The sequence below is a fragment of the Typopeltis vanoorti genome, chromosome 7, assembly GCF_054136105.1.
Source record: "Typopeltis vanoorti isolate ZY-2024b chromosome 7, IOZ_Tvanoo_1.0, whole genome shotgun sequence".
Classification (NCBI taxonomy): domain Eukaryota; kingdom Metazoa; phylum Arthropoda; class Arachnida; order Uropygi; family Thelyphonidae; genus Typopeltis; species Typopeltis vanoorti.
Window position 1 is genome coordinate 143,425,939 of NC_143555.1, and position 21,085 is coordinate 143,447,023.

The following is a 21,085-nucleotide window of genomic DNA, read 5'->3' on the forward strand; positions in this document are numbered from 1 at the left end:
CCAGTCTAGGTGAATTCATAGAGTAAAAAGTGCCTTAGAAGACAGAAATATAAGATAGATAATGTTGGAGTCTTGACACACAACAGGTTAATTTGGAGGAAAATTATCAATCTAAAGTTAGGAATGGTGTAACTTTTTCATGTAGTACTATCATAATATCCTATATACTCCTTGAGAATAGAGTTACCAGGAATTTGATGATGCTCTTGATACTGCTGTTATCAAACCTTCTATCTGGGCACTGATAATTTGTTCTCTATTTGGACACATGGCTCAGTCTCATTAGAATCTTTCCTCCTCTACCTCAACAGCAAGTGCCCCAGAAGTCAGTTCACTATAGAAGCATATCTCAGTGGTGCCCTTTCTTTCTTTGGTTTACAGAAAACCACCCACACAGGTAGATGCATATACAAACTGTTGCATCATTCCAGTCTTTCAAAAATATGGTGCTATTAAAACTCTTGTCAACAGAATCTCCAACTTCTGTTCCAACTAGGATTCCTATACAGATGAATTCTCTTTTATTCATCTGACTTTTCTGTCCAGTGGCTACAGTACCAAAAAAGATCAACAAAATATTTCTTTCTTCCTTCTCCTCACATCCCTCTTGACATACAGATTACAGGAATGCTATTACTATTCCCTATATCCCGGGAACCTCATATAAAATAGATCTTCTATATAATAGATCTTCTATAAAATAGATATGACAGAGAGGAGTTTAGGAGGAGGGCCATAATCGCAAATGACATTATGTGCAGGTTATGCAAATGGTGTGGAATGAGTTTGATGGGCGAAAGGACTTATACAAGATGGATGGCCTGCATTTGAATGGACTTGGTGTGCGAAGACTGGAAAAAGTGTTGCTGAATGAAGTGAAAATGGATGTGCAGAACCAGGGAAACTAGAACTACCAAGGATGGGGGGGAGTGGATATGCAGACATCGGTGAGACAGTTGAGTGTAAAAATGTATATAATGTACCTGAGCCAGCACTAAGGACAAAAAATGGGAATGGGACATTTAGAATAATGCATCAAGATAGGGGTGGAACAAAGGGGATCACTGCATTTCATGTATACTAATGCCAGGAGTATTAGGAACAAGAAGGAAGAATTTTTGGCCTTGATTGGCTCTTCCTGGCCACAGGTTATTGGCATTAGTGAAACATGGCTGACGAAAGATGATATAGTTAGTCGGATAGAATGTGTAGGTTATAGTGTGTTTAGGAGGGACAGAGAGAATAAAATGGGGAGGAGGGGTGTTATTGATGATAGCTGATGAACTGCAACCAAGGAAAATCGAAGTTGTATTGCAGGATAGTGAAAGGAGCTCATTTGAGGCTATTTGGTGTGAGATTGAGACTGGCAGAATAAAATATACAGTTGGGTGCTGCTATAGACCAGGTGATGGAATAGATGGTGGAGATAGTATGCATAAACAAATTGATGAAATGAGTGGAAGGAGGGTAATTATTATGGGGGATTTTAATTATGGTAACATTAATTGGAAGGAGGAGAGGACACATGTGAGGAAGGAAATGGATTTTATTCAATTATTAAGGGATAACTATCTAAGACAGCATGTAATTGAAAATACTAGGGGTGTGAGAGTGCTTGACCTGGTAATAGCATCTCACAATTTGACTGTAATGAATATGACCATGTTGCCACCTATTGGTGAGAGTGATCATAAGGTCTTGACCTGGGAGGTGGCTAAAGGTGTGGAATTTTTGATTAAGACAGGGTATATGTGGAATTACCGTGCTGGCAAGTATGACAAGCTTAGGAGATTGCTTGGATCAGTACCATGGTATGTACAGCTGCAAGGGCTGGACGTCGATAGAGCATGGGAAGTGGGCAAGGAGCATTTACAGGAGGTTATGGCTGATTGTATACCTAGGGTCCGAATAGTAAAACAAGTAGAGGTTAAATGGATGAATAACACCATTAAGCTTGAGCTGCAGAAAAAGAAACAACTGTGGAGGGAATTTAAAGAAAGGGGTGACCTGCAGGCACATGAACGGTATAAAGTGCAGGCCAGAAGGGTAACGAGTGTGGTAAAAACAGCAAAAGCCGATTATGAAAGGAAACTAGCTATGCAAGTAAAAGAGAATCCCAAACAGTTCTTTCAATATGCTGCAAGCAAGAAAAAAACTCTACATGGCAAAATGATTTGGAATGACGATGGTAAGGAGGTCACTGAACCAGTCGATAAAGTGGAGTTACTGAGCATGCACTTTGCAAAAGTATATCATCCAGGTGGAGACATTGAAAAAATGAAGGATCCATTAGTTTATACGGGAATTGTGATGAATGAAGTGGAGGTGAATAGTCTATTACAGAACCTTAATGTGAATACATGTGTGCGATTGGATGGTATACCGGCACGGGTCTTGAGTGAAGTGGCTAAGGAATTATCAGAGCCCTTGACCATGTTGTTTATTGAGTCTCAGGTCTGGTTTAGTCCCGAAGGCGTGGAAAGAGGGGAAAATAGTTTCACTGAATAAAGGAGGATCCAAGACTATGGTTGCAAATTACCGACTGATCAGCATATCAGGAGTTGTTGTCAAGGTCTTGGAGAAAGTAGTCAAGAGAAAAATACAGGAATGGATTGATGAAAATGAGATACTGTACAGGGGGCAGCATGGCTTTGTAAAGGGTAGATCATGCCTGAGTAACTTGCTCAAGTTTTATAACAAGGTGACGGCTGAACTGGATAAGGGAAATGGGTTTACAGTTATACTGCTGGACCTGGCAAAGGCGTTTGACAGGATACCACATGGAATTCTAATCCGTAAACTACAACATATGGGAATGGATATAGGGTTGGTGAGATGGATAGGTGGGTGGTTGATGGAGAGCTATCAAAGAGTGGTTTATTCAGGAGTGGAGTCCAAAAGACGGCCTGTGACTAGTGGTGTGCCGCAGGGTTCTGTTCTTGGACCACTGCTGTTTAATCTGTTCATTAACGATATAGGGAAAGATCTAAGTGGAACAGTTCATTTGTTCACTGATGATGCAAAGTTGGGTAGGGCGATAGTGAATGCAGAAGATGTCAAAGTCTTGCAGGATGACTTAGATAGATTGGAGTTCTGGGCTAAGGAGAATGGATGTCAATTTAATGTGACAAAATGTAAGGTTATGCATTTTGGGGTGAAAAGATTAGCAGCATTATACCACATGGGTGGAACTATACTCCAAGAGATTGATGAGGCCAGGGACTTGGGAGTGTTGGTGGATAGGCAGATGAAGTTTAGGGGGCACATTGCGAAAGTAGCTAAATCAGCTCATCAACTCACTTGGTTGTTGAAAAATACCTTAACGAGCAGAGACAAGCAAGTTATTGTACCTCTGTACTGAGCCTTAATAAGACCTCATCTTGACTACTGTGCCCAGATTTGGTCACCTCAGTTCCTTCTTGATGGGGAGGAGGTGGAGAGGATCCAGAGGCGAGTGACTAAGATGATAGCAGGTCTATGGAATGAACCATATGAGAACAGGTTGAAGATTTGTGGGTTGCAGAAACTGGTTGATAGGCGGAAAAGGGGAGATATGATTGAGACATTCAAATTGCTAAAAGGATTCTATAAGATTAATTCAGAGGATATTTTTGAGATCAGGACTGGTGGTGGAAGAACTAGGGGACACTTATGGAAGCTGGGCAAGAGTGTGGTTAGCAGTGGTGTTAGAGCTGGGTTCTTTACTTTTAGAGTGGTAAATGAGTGGAATAAGCTGCCTGAGTCTGTTGTGGGTGCTATGACAGTGAGCGAGTTCAAGGCAAGATATGATAGCTACTGTGAGAATGTCGTATAGTTGTGTGGACATGATGTTTAGGGCCTCCCTCGATGAGTTTAAGGACTCCCTGGAGTAGCCCGAAAATAATAATAATAATAATAATAATCTTTAAAGGAATATATGATGGTGTGTGCTGAAAAGTTGTGATAATCACCATGAAGAAATTGAAGTAGAACCATGTAACTTACATACATTATTCTACATATTCCCCATGAAGTGTTATACACTTGTTATAATGCTGCTGCATCATTTGCAGTCTTCTGAGGAAAAAATGTCTTTTCCTTGTTGCACAAACCAGTCCTCAGCTGCAGATATGACTTCATCATCTATGATAAATTTTGTTCCTTTCAAGTGTTTATTTAAATTTGGGAATAGAAAATAGTCAGATGGGGCCAGGTATGGTGGATAAGGCAGACATTGAAAGCCCATGTTGTGTATTGTCTGTAGGGTTTCATGAGCAGTGTGAGTCAGGTGCATTGTCCTGCAAAAACAACACACCTCTGTTCAGTTTCCATGCCATTTTTCCTTCAGTACCTCATTTCCTTCAAAGCTGTGGAATAAACTGCTGCTGTAATAGTTTCACCTTTTTTGAGGTACTTAGTAAGGATTACACCATCCATATCTCAAAAGACAATGGCAAGAACCTTGCCTGCTGACTTTTGGGTTTGGAACTTCTTTGACCGTGGAGAACCTTTGTGTCTCCACTCCATTGACTGTTATTTGGTCTCTGAGTCGTAGTGATGAAGCCATGTTTCATCAACAGTCACAATACAAGCCAAAAAACTTGCACCTGATTTCTGAAAATGACCCAAAATCACTTGAGATGACAGCGCACATTCTCTCTTTTGGTCAGCATTCAAGCATTTGAGGACCCACTCTTCTGAGAGCTTCTGCATACCCAGACATTGGTGGATAATGACCCCAACTCATTCCCTTGATATCCCCAGAGTCTTTGCAATGTTTTTGGCTGTTAGTCCTCTGTCATCAAGGATCATGGCATGCACTGCATCAATATTTTCAGTTGTGATTGCTGCGAAAGATCTTCCTGACCTGGGGACATCTGTTGTTTCAGGATGCCCAGTTTTAAACTTGGCCATCCATGTGGCAACTGTTGGATGTGCTGGGACACAGTCCCCTAAAGTCTCACACAAAGTTTGGTGAATGTCAGTTCTGGACTTTTCTTGCAGCACAAAAAACTTGATGACGGCTTACACCTCTGTGTCTTTGAATTTCTTCAAAACCTCTGAGGTGTTCTTTTTTTTTTTTATCAAATTATTACAATTTGATGAAAACATGGAGGTTAAAAGGTTTTAAGATGTGTTCTTTCTTGTAGTTATATCAGTTGCTTTAATATCATTTTTGTTCTAGGTGTTTATCAGAACTTTGCAACCTCCCCCCCCCCCATAATCTCTACACTGTTTTCAAACTTCATCTGAAGTTGGCTGCACTTATCTGTTCTTCTAGGGATGCACATCTTCCTGTGTCTGTTCTTGGAACTTATTGTAGTAACCAGAGTTGTGATACATCTGCAACCACAACTCTGGTGAGTCAGGTCTTGCTGACTATGACAGTAGATACTTGCACAGAATCAAAGAGATAAGAACAATATGCTTCACTGCAACAAATACAAACTTGAAAGACTTTTGTTGGAAGTTTTTTTTTCCACTTGGTTAGACTATAAATTATATATTTAGTTTAATCCTTTATCCAAGTGTAAGCAAACAAAGTTTGCACCTGAAGTATCTTCATAACTGGGGGCAACTCGTGCAAAGGTGGACCGAATTCTCATCACTTTCATTAGTACCCCATAATGCAAAGCACATCTCCTTGCAGACATGCATAATGCTAGGCATTATGAGAAGGGTCACTACCCAGACCAGTTTTGACCTTTATTGGGGGGTCTTCAGTGGGAGCCAGACCCAGAGGTGATACCAAGGTTGAAGCAATGCAGAAGTCATATTTCCATATGCCACTTGCCAACAGGTGTCACACCCTATTATTAAATTACTCTGAATTAGAGAAAGATGTTGGAAGTTTTTTTTCACTTGTTAGACTATAAATTATATATTTAGTTTCATTAAATCCTGAAGATACTTCAGGTGCGAACTTTGTTTGCTTACACTTGGATAAAGGATTAAACTAAATATATAATTTATAATTGAAAGACTTTTTTTAAGAATCAGCAGCAGATTTAAAAAAAAAAAAATGAATATATATGGATGTATTAAATATTCAAAGATATAGGAAACTTTTAATCTTTGGCCTCTTGTTCAACAGCTAGTTAGTTAGTGTATGATGATGCAAATGCCGTGAAGCCCTTTTTACAGGGCTTCACGGCATTTGTATCATCATACAAATGCCGTGAAGGGAAGTACAGCACCATCTCAATACCCTCCAATTTTATCCAGGCTCGGGACTGGCATAGCTGATGAATCAGGCCTATGGCCAGGTCTTAAGTGTAATCCTGACTGTAATCTGTGTGTGTTCACATGGCTGGTTTGCCTGCTTGGGGGGATGAAAAACCCCAGATAAACTGGGGGGAAAAACCCTGCTCTCCATGCCCAAGACCGGCTAACTTGGTTGTGGCTGAGGAAGATCCTTAAGCTCCTCACATCGTCAATGGGAATCAACCCTAGGACACTCCTTCTTCAGGCATTTGGTTGCGAAGCCCATAGCCACTAGGATAACTGCTCGGACTGCCCAACAGCACCCATGGAGGGTGCTCCTCGTAGGACTTTAGGCTTCCATTCTAACTTGTTCCATTTATTGTTTTCCGTGCTTTTTTTTGTGTGTGTTATTACAATTTTAATGTATATGAACTATTAAACTTGTATTCATTTGATTAAACCTAATGATGAGGTGTCTTTTCAATCAATTTGGTGTAATGTGTATAGGATATGATCACAAAGATTTCACGTTTTCCATAATTATTATATTTGATATAGTTTTATTGTTCCTTTTTCTGGATTGCAATTGTGCATCCTGTTTCACCTATGAATGGGGGAGAAGGTACTTGGAGAAGTTAAATAAGTTCTTTAATTTTGTAGAGAGGTTAAAGGTGGCATTAAGGGTTTTTTCCTATGTAGTAGTTAGTAGTCTGTTTATTTCCTCTGATATCACTTTAATAATAATAATAATAATATAATTATAGATTTAGGTCACAACTGCAGTCTGAATCTATATGGCCGTGTTAAAGTAAATTATTGTGTAAGAACGCTACAGAATCTAGTATTGTCTCCCTGAGCAAGGATCTTTTCTGCTATAGGATACTGGCTGGTGCAGCATAATATAAATTTGCCAATATCTGAAGAGGAAGTTTTTATGTGTATCATAAAAATGTGAATTACATAGCAGAGTTGGATATAAGAGCTCCTGATTGGGATAAGTGTTCCAGGAATAATTAAATATATATGCGTAATTTTTTTGAGTAAGAGAGGCTGTAAATGTTGTGTGCTACCGGTTTTATTAGTGTGGGGGATTTTTTTTTGCCAAAACTTAATTATGAAATTGTTATTATTAGACTTAGTAACCTGCAAAAAATGGTAGCAGCATTGTCATTCCTTGACTTTAATTTAGATTTCAGTCGTTTTGTTGAGTGTGAGGTCTGTTATATGTATTATTTCGATTACATAAATGATTTGTGGATATTTGGTGAGGATGGAAGGAGGGTGTGTGCGAAGTGTGACCTGAACGAGGAATTGATGAATGCAAATATGAAATTGATGACAGAAAGTGTTAGTAGTGAGATTGTCGTGGGGAAAATGAGTGCACATTTGAAAGAGAAGGATGGTGAGAAAGAGAGGCAAAAAAATGTTAAAAAATCAGTAAAAAAGAAAAAGAGCGATTTGAAAACCGTAACGGATGTTAAAAGGGACGAAAGTGAGATAAGAGTGGTGGAAGGAAACGCAATTGAGAGAACGAATGAAACTAGAAATGGCATGACGCAGAAATCAAAAGTGAAAAATATCGAAAGAATGGATGATAGCGAAAAAAGAATGAACGATAGCAAAAGTTCGATGCATGTTGGACTGAAAGAACAGAAACAAAGAAAGATGAATGAGTGTGAAAATGGGAAGAATGATAGCGAAAGTTGGATGCCTGTTGGACCGAAAGTACGGAAACAAAGAAGGATGAGTGAAAGTGAGAAGAGGGGATTGAGAGTTAGAAAGATAGAATGATAGAGAGAATGTGTCGCGAGATTCGGAAGTTGAATTGGATTGGATGAGACAAGAAATGAAATGGATGCGGAATGAAATTAAGAAAATTCAGGTAAAAACTATTAAAATAAATAATGATGGAATGAAAGAGTTAGTGAGTGGCGTTGTTTGGTGACTCCATTATTAAAGTTGTGCTGGAGAATAAAATGCACAAGTTATGTTTTCCAGGCGCTAAAATGAGTAGCGTGATTGAGGAATTGGATATGAGGCAGGAGCGAGCAAAAGAGTTAATAGTATTAATAGGTACGAATGATTTGATATCCATTCTGACACACTCTTTGTGTCAGAATGGATACCAGGAGGCTGCTTAGAATGATAAAAGAGAATAGTGTGACAGGAAGGGTAGTTAGCTTGTTGCCTAGGTATGACTGTGGTGAAATTAGGTGGAGAGCAAGGATTATGAATGATATGCTAGCTGAAATGTGTGAGGAGATGGGAGTACAGTTTGTTAATGTGTGGAATGAATTTGAGGAACGACGTGAGCTGTATGGGAGCGATGGACTGCATTTGAGTGGTTATGGTGTGAGTCGCTTGGAGAGACTGTTGCTGGAAGGTAGAGAAGTGAATAGAGAGAATGAATCAGATAGATTGGGAAGTGATGTGGAAGAGTGGGAGAGTAAGACAGGAGAGATTGAAGAGGTGGTTATGAATGGGGAAGTGAGTGGTATGAGTATAGAAAATGAGAGAATGGGTGTGCAAGAGGAGCAGGGAAACGGGGGGGCTCAGGGTAGACAGGGGTACACAGCATGAGAAAGGTGGATGCTCAAAGAGAAGGTGAGCATGTGTAGGCAGGAAAGGAATGGGATGACCAGGGATCAAGAGGAAACAGTTGGAATTGAAAAGGGTTTTAAAATGAATAAGCAGAAAGAAAAATGGTCCCAGTCGAGCATGGAGAGATCACATCGAGTGAGTGGTAGTATCAGTGGAACTTGCTGTAGATCCAGAAATGAGCTGTTGTGTTTGTATACAAATGCTAGAAATATAAGAAACAAGGCAGACGAAATGGTTGCACTAATTGCGTCTGTTCACTCAAAGATTGTCGGAATAAGTGAGACATGGTTGGAAGAGGATGACATCTTGACAGGAATAGAGATGGAAGGGTATGATGTGTTTCGTGAAGACAGAAGGGGTAAAAAGGGAGGGGGGAGTGCTATTGATGATAGAGAAAGAGTTATGTCCATATAAAGTGGAGATGCAAGAGGAAAATAGTGCCAGTAGTTTTAAGGAGTATGGTGTGAGATAGAGGTGAATGGAATCAGATACTTGGTGGGATGCTGTTATAGACCAGGTAATGTGAATGGTGGTGATAATGAAATGTATAGTCAAATTAGCCAAGTAAATAAGAAAAGGGTGATCATTATGGGTGATTTTAATTATGGCAATATAGACTGGAATGATGAGATAGTAACTGGAAGTAAAGAAAATGAGTTTCTTGAGTTTTTGAGGGATAACTACCTCAGACAGTATGTAACAGAGGGGATGGAGGGTGGATTTGGTCATCTCATCAGAGGATGTAATTGTAAATGAGGTGTCAAATCATCCGCCAATTGGTGAGAGTGACCATGAGGTGATTACCTGGGTGGTTGCCAGCAGTGCGAGGACCTCTGTGAGAAAAGGGAATATGTGGAACTACAAGAGGGGGGGGGGTGATTATGAAGGGCTCAGGAGACAGCTTGCGGGTGTAGCATGGAATGAGGAGTTAGCTGGAAAAGAGATCAATGCAGCTTTGGGGATTTTCAAAAAAAATTTAGTAGATGCAATGTCTAAATGTATTCCAAGGATGAGAAGGTTAAATAAGGTGGGTGTGAGATGGATGAATGAAGAGATCAAGCATGCGATACAGAGAAAAAGGCATTGTGGAGGCAGCATAAGAGAAGTGGGTGACTTAGTTGGTGAAGGTAGCTAAAGAGAGGTATGAACAGCAGTTGGCTAATGCAGCCAAAAAGAATCCTAAGGAGTTCTTTCGATATGTAGCCAGCAAAAGAAAGAATAATTATGGAAGGATGACATTGATTGGAGAAAATTGTATAAAGACAGCTGATGCAGAATGTGTGGTGGAGATACTTAATGAGCAGTTCATAAAGATCCTTCAATCTTGTGAATGTGACTTCATGGAGGGATTGAGAGCAGTTGATGATGGGGAGGAGAGACTGACTGTAGGTGAGCAAGAGGTGTATGGGGAGTTGAGTAAACTAGATGTTAATAAGGCTGTGAGACTTGATAATATATCACCACATATTCTGAAAGAATGTGCCAGGAAGTTGACGTCTGCCTTGACATATTTTTTTAATATGAGTCTTGCACTCGGTTAAGTTCCTAAGGAGTGGAAGGAGGGCAAGATTGTGCCACTTCATAAAGGAGGTGATCGAACTCGAGCATCAAACTATAGGTCTATCTGTGTTGTCAGGTGTTGTGGTTGAGAACTAGGATCCAGAGTTGGGTTGATAACAATGGTATTATCTTTGATGGACAGCATGGATTTGCTAAAGGGAGGTCATGTTTTAGTAATCTATTTACTTATTACAATAAAGTGACTGCTTCCTTGGACAGAGGAAAAGGATACACAGTAATGTACTTGGATTTCTCAAAGGCTTTTGATAGAGTACCTCATGATAGGTTGACAGTCAAACTAGAGCAGATGGGGTTGGATATTAGATTGGTGCATTGGATTGGAGACTGGCTATCTGATAAGTATCAACGAGTTGTGTATGGGGGGGAGCGATATCCAGGAAAAGGAAAGTCACTAGTGGAGTGCCTCAGGGGTCTGTTTTAGGTCCATTGCTGTTTAACTTGTATATTAATGATATAGGTGAAGATTTGGATGGAGATATTCAGTTGGGACGAACCATGAAGTGTAGTGAAAATGTTGTGGCCTTACAGGAAGACTTGAATAGATTGAGTGATTGGGCACGGAAATGGGGATGTGAGTTCAATGCTGCAAAATGTAAGGTTTTAAAATTTGGAAAACAAAGATGGGATGCAGAATTTATGCTTGGTGAGAATATATTGTTGGAGGTAGAGGAAATAAGAGATCTGGATGGTGATAGTGGATAAGGATCTAAAATTTAGGGGACAGATCGCCAAAATTGTGAAGACAACACAAAGGCTTCTGGAAATGATGCGGAGGACACTGACGTGTAGAAGTAGGGAGATTCTTGTTCCGTTGTATAAGGCTTTAATTAGGCCACACATGGACTATTGTGCCCATATTTGGTCACCAGGTTTTCAGAAGGATGAAAAGATGTTGTAAAGGGTCCAAAGGAGACTGACTAAGGTAGTTTCTGACCTCTGGAATGGCGAGTATGAGGAAAGATTGAGAAGATGTTATTTGCAGAGTCTGGTGGACAGGAGGAAGAGGGGAGATATGATAGAGACCTACAAGTTGGTATGGGATTGTTATAGGATCAATTGGAGAAGTTTTACAGAGAATAGTGGGAGAACCAGAGGTCGTCCCTGGAAACTGTATAAAGAGGGTGTGAGTAGGGGAGTGAGAGGCAGGTTTTTTTCGTGCAGAGTTGTAAATGATTGGAATGCCTTGCCTGAGAATGTGGTGTCTGCAAAGAGTTTGAATGTGTTTAAAACACGGTATGATGAGCTGTGTGTGGGTGTGATAAAACGACCTTCCAGATGAGTCTTTGACTCCATGAGGTCTGGGGGTGGTAATAATAATAATATATGGAATGGCTATTCCATATATGACATCAAATATATTTATGCTAAACTTATTACTCTAATATAGTACTGTAGTTGTGTACATAAATTACCTTAATTAATGCTGATCACCATGTAACTATATAGTACAGTAATCTACTTTTTATCTGACATTCAAAACAACTACCCTTGAAATAACTGACAATTTGCATGTCACCTGACTTCTGATGCACCACCATGTAATTGTACTTCAACTATCAGACCCTTCAATTAACAGAATGACAAATTGCCTTCTCTGAGTGGTCGAATTAAACTGTAGTTTACTGTATGACTACTATACATTTTCCTTTCAAATATCTAGTTTCGTGAATTCTTATGAAATTTTAAAAAAATTGCTTTTTTATGCATTGATTTGCTGTCTAATAAATTGCAGAGTATGCCTGTGTTTAGTTACTGGAACTGTGCAAGGTATGAATATAAGGTTATTCATACCTTGGTATAAGAATACAAGGTATGTGATTACTTCTTTTAATAACATTCCGACTTAAAAATGATAAATAGGTAATTTTGCTTTAAAGACCAATATGGTCTTTTTCATTCCAGTTAGACCTCCAATAGGCAGGATAAAAGTGTTATATCAGAAAAGGAAAATAATCTTTCATCTAGTTGAAGCATTTAGTAGGTTTTAACAGACATTTTGCTATATCATTCCAAGCAATGCATCAACTATCTAATAGATTAACTGTCAATTTTTAGGGAAAGACAACGTTAATATTAATTAAAAAACTTTAATTAATATCTTCAGGGAACATAAAAATAATGATATGTGCATGCAGGCACTAACACTGAACAAATATGGCTGATGTTGGTCCTAGAGTCTTAAAAGGTGCCACCTAGTGGGCTAAATTGGGTAGTAGTCTTGACTGTTGGGCTGATGTTCTAAGAATGCAAGCTTCCCATATTTGAGGAAGTCTCATGTATCCAAATTTGTTGAGGTTTGAAGAGTTTTTTTAGAACTGAGGCTGATTCCAGGAATAATCTCTCATATTTATACTTGCTGTGGTGTAGTAAAGTGGCTTTTTTCCAGCGTATTTCATGGCAGGTGTCCAAAGCATGGTCAGCAAGTCCTGATTGGCTTATTGGTGGAAACGGATATAATCCTTATGTTCAGATATCCTGATATTAGCTGTCGCGTCTGTTTGGCCATAGTAAGGCAGCCTGATGGATATTTGACTTTCTCTGTTTACAGAAAAATTACACATACAGTTAGATACATTCACCAGCAATCCCCCCCCTCCCTTCCCAACAATATGGGATTATAAAAACCCTATATAACAGGACAAAATTAATCAATTCAGATAACAATGTCCTTACTACTGAACTTAACCATATTCTTAACACCCTTGGAGCCAATCGTTACAACCCCAATAAAATCCAAAAAATATTAAAACCAATTAACCTCAACCTCCCTCTCCCCTTCCATAACAGGGACTACTCTAAATCTATCACCATTCCTTATGATCAGGGTACTTCTGAAAAGCTAACAAAAATCCTAAAAAAATATGACTTGACAACTTGTTACAAACCATATAGGAAATTGGCATCTCTTATCTGCTCTTCCCCAAGGACCAGCCACTTCCCCTAGACCTACCTGGAGTATACCAGGTCCCTTGTAGTTGCAAACTGTCTTACTATGGCCAAACAGGCAGGACAGCTAATATTAGAATATCTGAACATAAGGATTATATCCGTTTTCACCAATACAGCCACTCAAGACTTGCTGACCATGCTTTGGATGCCCACCACACCTTCCACAAATACGTTGAAGAAAGCCACTTTACTACACCACAGCAAGTATAAATATGAGAGATTATTCCTGGAATCAGCCTCAGCTCTAAGAAATTCCCGAAACCTCAACAAATTTGGATGCATGAGACTGCCCCGAATATGGGAAGCTTGCATTCTTAGAACATCACCGAACAGCCAAGACTACTACCCAATTTAGCCCACTAGGTGACACATTTTAGGACTCTAGGACCGACCAGTTGTTGTCTTTGGCCATATTTGTTCAGTGTTAGTGCTTGCATGCACATATCATTATTTTTATGTTCCCTGAAGATGGTAACATAGCATTACTGAAATATAGGAAGTATTAATTAAAGTTTTTTAATTAAAATGATAGTATACATTGTCTTTCCCTAAAAATTGACAGTTATGTCTCACCAACATATAAGTTTATCTACAATAATATCTAATAAATAATGAATTGAGTGTATAAATCCTTGTTGAATTATGAAGAGATTAACTTTTTGTTCATATTAGAACATTTTATCATTCATTATTATACATATTTAAGATTTATATATAAAATTATCAGATTCATTTAGATATTGTTACAAGAATTTGTTTATTTTGCATATTTTATTCATTTTATTTTATTTATTTTATTCATTTGTGATATCGAGTTTTGAAATGAAATGTTATACTGTGGATTCTCATGCCTGTTTTATAATAGGCATGAGGCTCTGCATATATTATAATGCTTATGAGCCATCAACCAAGGAGGGCAGTAAATAGAAAAATGATATGAAAACAAAGGCACTATAAATTATCATGCATTCTTTGGCATTTTTATTAAATCGCTCCTTTTGATTCAAGAAAGGAGAATGTTTTATTTGCTATTTAGTGAAGATATTGTACATCATGCAGTAACCATCAATGCTGTTCAGTCATTTTCTAAGAACTGTTGATTACATAATAGGCAGTTTGTTTTGTCGGTGTTATATGATGTCAGGCATAACATCACATAATACTGACTAACTATGGTAATAGCAGAAGCACACAGAGAAGAGTAAAACGTTGGAAGCAGAATACAAATGGGAAATGTAACTTTCTACAGATGAGCTTTTAACAAGAATTTATTGACATAATGTTTGCAAAGGTTAAAGCGAAGCCCTTTCCATGTGAAGTATACATGCTTGTGGTGGAGGAAACCTCCCAGCAACACTGGCCTTTTAGTTCTTATTCTTTTCTTATGCTTTTCTTCCTCCCTCACTCTGCTACTCCTGTCTTTTTTACTAGCCTGCCTTCTAGACCTCCATCAGTAGGATCCAATGACAATAAATGAATAGTGCACTACTAAGTGCAAACTTCTAGAGAGAGTTAGTGAAGGTTATCCTCTTACTGGATTATTTAATAGAATGTTAGTTAACTGTAGAAATTGTTTCATTGCAGAAAATCACTTAAGGGTAGTAAAAACAGTGGTGGAGTTATGTAGAGATTAATAAATTCAATAGAAGGTAGTTGACAGTAAGTGTTCTAGTACTGAAAGCCAGAAATCAGGAATAGATAATGCTAGTGACAATTCAGGCAAAAATAGTTGGTTTTTAATGGATGAATAAGATGTGTAGGAAAATTTTAATAGGATCCCCTGCTTGATTGTGTGTGTATGTTAGACACAGATCCTGATATTATTATTATACCAGTATCTCTATGGAGTCAGAAGTCTCATCACAGGAGGTCCACATTAACCTTTATAAACAAAGTACCTATCATACCTCTCTTTAAATTCATTCACTGTCGTGGCACCAGCAACTAATTCTGACAATCTATTCCACTTATTCACTACTCTCTAAGCAAAAAATCTAGTCCTCGCACCCTTACTGACCACACTGTTACACAACTTCCAGATATAAATCTTATAGATCCCCCTTTAATAACATATATAAATCTCTATCATGTTCCCTCTTTTCTGCCTATCTAAACTAAACTTTGCCACCTCACACACCTTCAGCCTTATCCCATAGGGAGCATTCCGCAGACTTCTCACCACCTTGATCACTCATCTCTGAATTCTCTCCACCAGCTCCTGATCTCCAAGAAATCCAGATGATCAAATCTGTGCACAGTAATCAAGGTGAGTCATCAAGTGGCTGAATCATAGCCTTAAAAATAAGGATATATAGCCTTATACAAATTTTTGCCAATATTTGTATATTTCCAATGAAATTCAACTCCCTGTCAGCTATAACCCTTAAATCCTGGTGCTTTAATGTGATATACGTTGGTGGTCTGAAAAGTTCTCGGCCTAACAATGAAAAAACGAATTGATAATTTCAAAATTATTTTTATTTTTTAAAAATTTTTTTAAAATTCCAGCGCCATTGTCCCATCCCTGTAGTGGTTCTCAGTAAGATCTGCAATCACCTCTTGATTTGAAGAAAAACACTGACCAGCAAGGAAGAGTTTTAGTTTTGGGAAGAGATAGAAGTCAGAGGGAGCCAAATCTGGGGAATAGGGTGGATGTGCCAACAATTCATAGTGCAGATCCCTTAATTTTCCCATTGCCAAAACACCTTTGTGGGCAGGTGGATTGTCCTGATGAAAGATGATTTTTTTCTTCTGCAAACTGGGTCTTTTCTCACGAATTTTTTTGTTTAGTCTGGTTAAAAGATCAGAATAATATTCCCCGGTTATTGTTTTACCCTTTTCAAGACAGATAATTAATAAACAAAATGCCTTTAGCATCCCAAAACACCATGCCATGACTTTGTCCTCTTTGGCACTGAATCGGCTTCTGTCCACTGTTTTGACTGCTGTTTGGATTCTGATGTGTAACGGTCTTATCCATAGTAATAAATCGACACACAAAATCAGTTTTATTCTTGTTAAAATGCTCCAAGCACTGTTCAGAGATTTTCATGTGAGTGCGGCACCCATCTTGCACAAATCTTTTTCATTTGCAATTCTTCATGCAAAATATATCCTACACGTTCTTTTGAAATACCTGTAGTCTCAGCAATTTCATGCACTTTGAATCACCAGTCATCCACTACCATATAGTGTTACACTTTTTGGACGTCCTTCAAGTGGATCATCTTCAAGGCTGGTACAGCTAGGTTTAAACTCGGTAATCCATTTCTTAATTGTCAAAAATGAAGGCGAAGAGAGCCCATAAACTTTTATGAACTTCAAATGAATTTCTTTTACCGCATGATACTCAGTTTTATCCATTTCAAGGAATACAGACAATATTTTTGCTTCAGACAGCTGCATAAAAAAACTACTTGATAGAATGACTTGCAATTTCACATGGATGCTTATGACAGATGTACCAACTTAGGGGAAAAAAAATCTTGCCGATAGTGTTACCATCTATGGTCAAGGCTGGGAACTTTTCAGACCACCCACATACAGTATGTAATGTTTTTAACCTGAAGTGCACCTTATCTTACCTTATGTTTTGCAACATTCAGTTGATAACCATTATCATTTATCCACAGTGCCAATTTATTTAAATCATCCTGCAGGATATCTGCATCACCTGATGTAAAACTCCACAGTTTTGCATTATCAGCAAACAACTAAGTATCCCCTCTCTTTAAATCATTCCCTATATCATTAATATACAAATTAAAGAGTAGCAGTGCTGGTACTGAGGGGCTCCACTAGTCACCCTCATTCTTCTGGATTCCACTCCACCATATACTACTCTCTGATGTCTGCTGCCAGTCACCCAACTATATCCATGCTACCAGCTTCATATCCATTCCCATTTGCTCCAACTTTTTTAATAGTTTAGCTAGTGATATCCAGCTATTTGTGAGTGATGCAAAACTGGGGAGAGCAATGCACAGTCAGGCTAATGTTAATGCCTTACAAGAAGACTTGAATAGATTGCATGATTGGGCAGGTAAATGGAACTGTCAGTTCAATGTTGCCAAGTGTAAGGTTTTGAGATTTGGTAAGCAACAATGGGATGCAAAGTATACATTTGGTGGGGAAACTTTAACAGAGGTAGAGGAGATGAGAGATCTGGGAGTGATGGTGGACAAGGACCGGACATCACATTGAATAATGACAATGATGTGGAGAACCCTGACATGCAGAAATAGTGAGGTTATAATTCCATTGTATAAGGCCTTGACCAGGCCTCATATGGATTATTGTGCACAGATTTGGTCACCAGGTTTTCACGATGACGAGGATATGTTGGAAAGGGTACAGAAAAGATTCACAAAGGTAGCCAGTGGTCTTTGGAATGTGGAGTATGAGGACAGATTGAGAGAATGTAAGTTGCAGAGCCTCGTGAATAGGAGGAAGGGGGGGGGGATATGATTGAGACATATAAACTGGTCACGGGTTGTTATCAGGTAGACATGGAAGAGAATTTTCATAGAATGGGAAAGGGGAATAGAACAAGAGGCCATTGCTGGAAATTGTATAAGGAGGGTGTGATCAAAGTAATGAAAAGCAGGTTCTTTGCATGGAGGGTGGTTGGTGAGTGGAATGCATTGTCTGAGTGTGTTGTGGATGTGGACACATTGAATCAGTTTAAGACGTGGTTGGATGAGCATTGTATGCATTAGTGAGTACATCCCATGATGAGTCTTGTTGTAAATGGTACAACAAGAACAATATCATGGTGTAGCCATTTCCCTTATCTAATTCTGCTATCATTCTGTTATAAAATCTGAGTAAATTACTAAGGCAGGACCTCCCTTTTACAAATCCATGCTTTCTACCATAGAGAATATTGTAGACATATCCACCCATTGCTAGATTTTATCTTGAACCAAATTTACCAATACTTTTGCCATTGCTCCTGAGATATTAATTGGTCTGTAATTTGCTACTTCTGTCTTGGCACTGAAATCCACTGAAAACTTTAACAACTTTGGCAGAGGCAATGCCAGTTCTCTTGCACATGGGTCAACATGCCATCCAGTCCCACCTCTGTGTTCACATTGATATTTCTCAATACGTTGAGTACTTCTTATTCATTTACGTCAATTCTCTCATCAGTAGCTGCAAAGCATCTAACTGGATAATACATCTTTGTGAAGTGATCACTTAGCAACTCAACTATTTATTTTGCTTCTGTTACTTTCCTGCCATCAGCACTGAGCTAGTTTATCCATCCATAATCATTCATTCTCTTTCCTTGCTACATAGCAAAAATAATAATTAATAAATAAATAAAATGTACCAAAATAAAATGTTCCTCTCAGAAGAATTCAAAAGGAACTTTTTTTTTCTAATCACATGAATTAATAATTCCAGATAGTTTTTTTTTTTGTTATCATGAATTTTTTATCTGTCTGGATTTGAACAGTTTACTTGTTCTTCTGAAGAAATATTTCTTGGTTAGAGGAAAAAAAATGTCACTCCCAGAAAATAATCCTCTATCTGGGAAAACAAAACAAAACAAAAAAAAAAAAACATTTATTTACTTATTTGATTATTCAGGATTAATTTAAGAATACGATGCAAAATATTATATATTTACTGTTACTATTAACAAGGAAAAAGAATATTGGTAATTTAAATTTACTAAAATATATAATAGAAATAAAAGTTTTATTTATATAGAAGATATAAGCAGTGTGTGTGTGTGTAAGTTTTGTCATGGTATATATAAGTAAAGAAATTTAATGACTGGAAGCTGAGATTATTAGACCTGATCTTATTTCTGTTCTGCTTTTTATTTTCACAGAAATTTTACATTCCAACATCTCGACAGTTAAAGAGATTAGAGTCTACAACCCGTTCTCCTATCTACACTCATTTTTCAGAAACTGTAACAGGAGCAAGTTCTATTAGAGCATATGGCTTAAGCAGATTATTTATTGCAGAATCTGATCGCAGAGTTGATACAAATAATTTGTGTTATTTTCCAAGTATAGCTGCAAGCAGGTAAGTGCTTTCTCTTAAAAAAGGAATTATTTCATACTCAATAAAGATAACATAAATTTCCTTCAATGACAAGATATTTGTTTAGCTTGTTTGTTTAATATAGTTCACACATATAGCTTAGACCAGTGGCGGCTCTTGGCTTGAAATCGTGGGGGGTGCTACAACTTTCGAAATATATATATACACTGTAAGTACAGTATATGCGTGTTTGGATAAAATATCAAAATTATGGTAAAAATTTTAAAAAATTAAACATGAAAAAATATTGTTTATTATCGATAAAATTATACAGTTTGTTATTATTCAAAATTACTTAAAAATAAAATATATTCTTCTTGTTTTGTTTCATTAAAGAATATTGTTTATTATTGATAAAATTATACAGGTTAGTATAATTCAAAATTACTTAAAAATAAAATCCATTCTCATCATCATCATCATCAAATTCCTGCCATGTACCCTCAAGGGGTGTACAGGATATGACAGTACTACACGAAAAAAATTACATCATTACTAACTTCCTATCCACAATTTTCCTCCAAATCAGTCTGTTACTTGTCAAGACTCCACAGATCTTATATTTCTGTCGTCTAAGGCTTTGTACCGTATCAATCCACCTATATCTTGGACTTCCTCTGGGTCGTTTTCCTGCCAACCTGGCACAGAACACTTGTTTTGATAATCTTTCCTCTCCCGTTCTATTTAAGTGACCATACCACCTGAGATTAGCTCTGCTAACGCATTCCTGGATGCTGACAATGTCAAGTTCTTTCCTAATATCCTCATTTTTAATATGATATTGCCATTGATGCCATCTGTTCACGCCTCTAATCTTTCTCAGGACTCTCATATCTGCGGTCTCTAGTCTTTGGTCAAGTGTTTTACTTTTGACCCAGCTCTCAGATCCATAAGTTAAAACTGGTTTGAACACTGTCTTGTATACAGCTAATTTAGTGTTCCGACTAATTTCTTTCTTATTCCATAAGAATTTATTCAATTGACTTCCCACCATACCAGATTTGCTGATTCTGATGTCTATTTCTATATTTAATTTACCATCTTCAGTAAAAATCGTGCCTAAGTAGCTGAAATGTTTTACTTGTTCCACAGGTTCTCCATTCACAACACAGTTGACATTTTCAATGATCCTGCCTATTTTCATTGTCTTTGTCTTTTTATTGCTGACCTTCATACCATATCTATTACAACAGCTATTCAATTTAGTCAGAGAATCTTGCAGACTTGTGGCGGATTTATTTAGAAGTATAACATCATCCACATAAAGCAAAGAGCTGACATTAACATCTCCAATTTTGATATCAGGTTTAATACCACATTCCTTCATAATGTGATCCATATAGATAATGAATAACAGAGGGGATAATGTACATCCTTGTCTCACACCAGATTTAACATTAAACCATCTTCCTGTACTTCCTTCAATTCTAACTGCTGACTTACAACTCAAATAAAGACTAAGTATTGCTTGATATAATGCCCCATTGACACCATATAACTGCAGCGTATTGAATAGCTTCTCTCTTGGCACCTTGTAAATGCCTTTTCCAAATCGACAAAACTTAAATACAGATCTTTGTTGTATTCCCATGCTTTCTCGACTATTTGTCGTAAAGTGAAGATCTGATCCTGACAGCCTCTATTTGACCTGAATCCAGCTTGTTCTTCACCAAGCTTTTCTTCCACAATTCTTCTCAACCGTTTCTCA

The 21,085-nt window shown here is 37.9% G+C and overlaps 1 protein-coding gene across 1 annotated transcript in view; it reads left to right on the forward strand.

The window, feature by feature from the left end:
- LOC150105146 (multidrug resistance-associated protein 1-like) overlaps nt 1–21,085 on the forward strand; it is a 475,014-nt gene that overhangs the window by 372,416 nt on the left and 81,513 nt on the right. Inside the window, exon 22 of the mRNA XM_090396181.1 lies at nt 19,160–19,359. Within this exon, the coding sequence (XP_090252307.1) occupies nt 19,160–19,359 (200 nt within the window). The remainder of the gene's footprint in view (nt 1–19,159; nt 19,360–21,085) is intronic.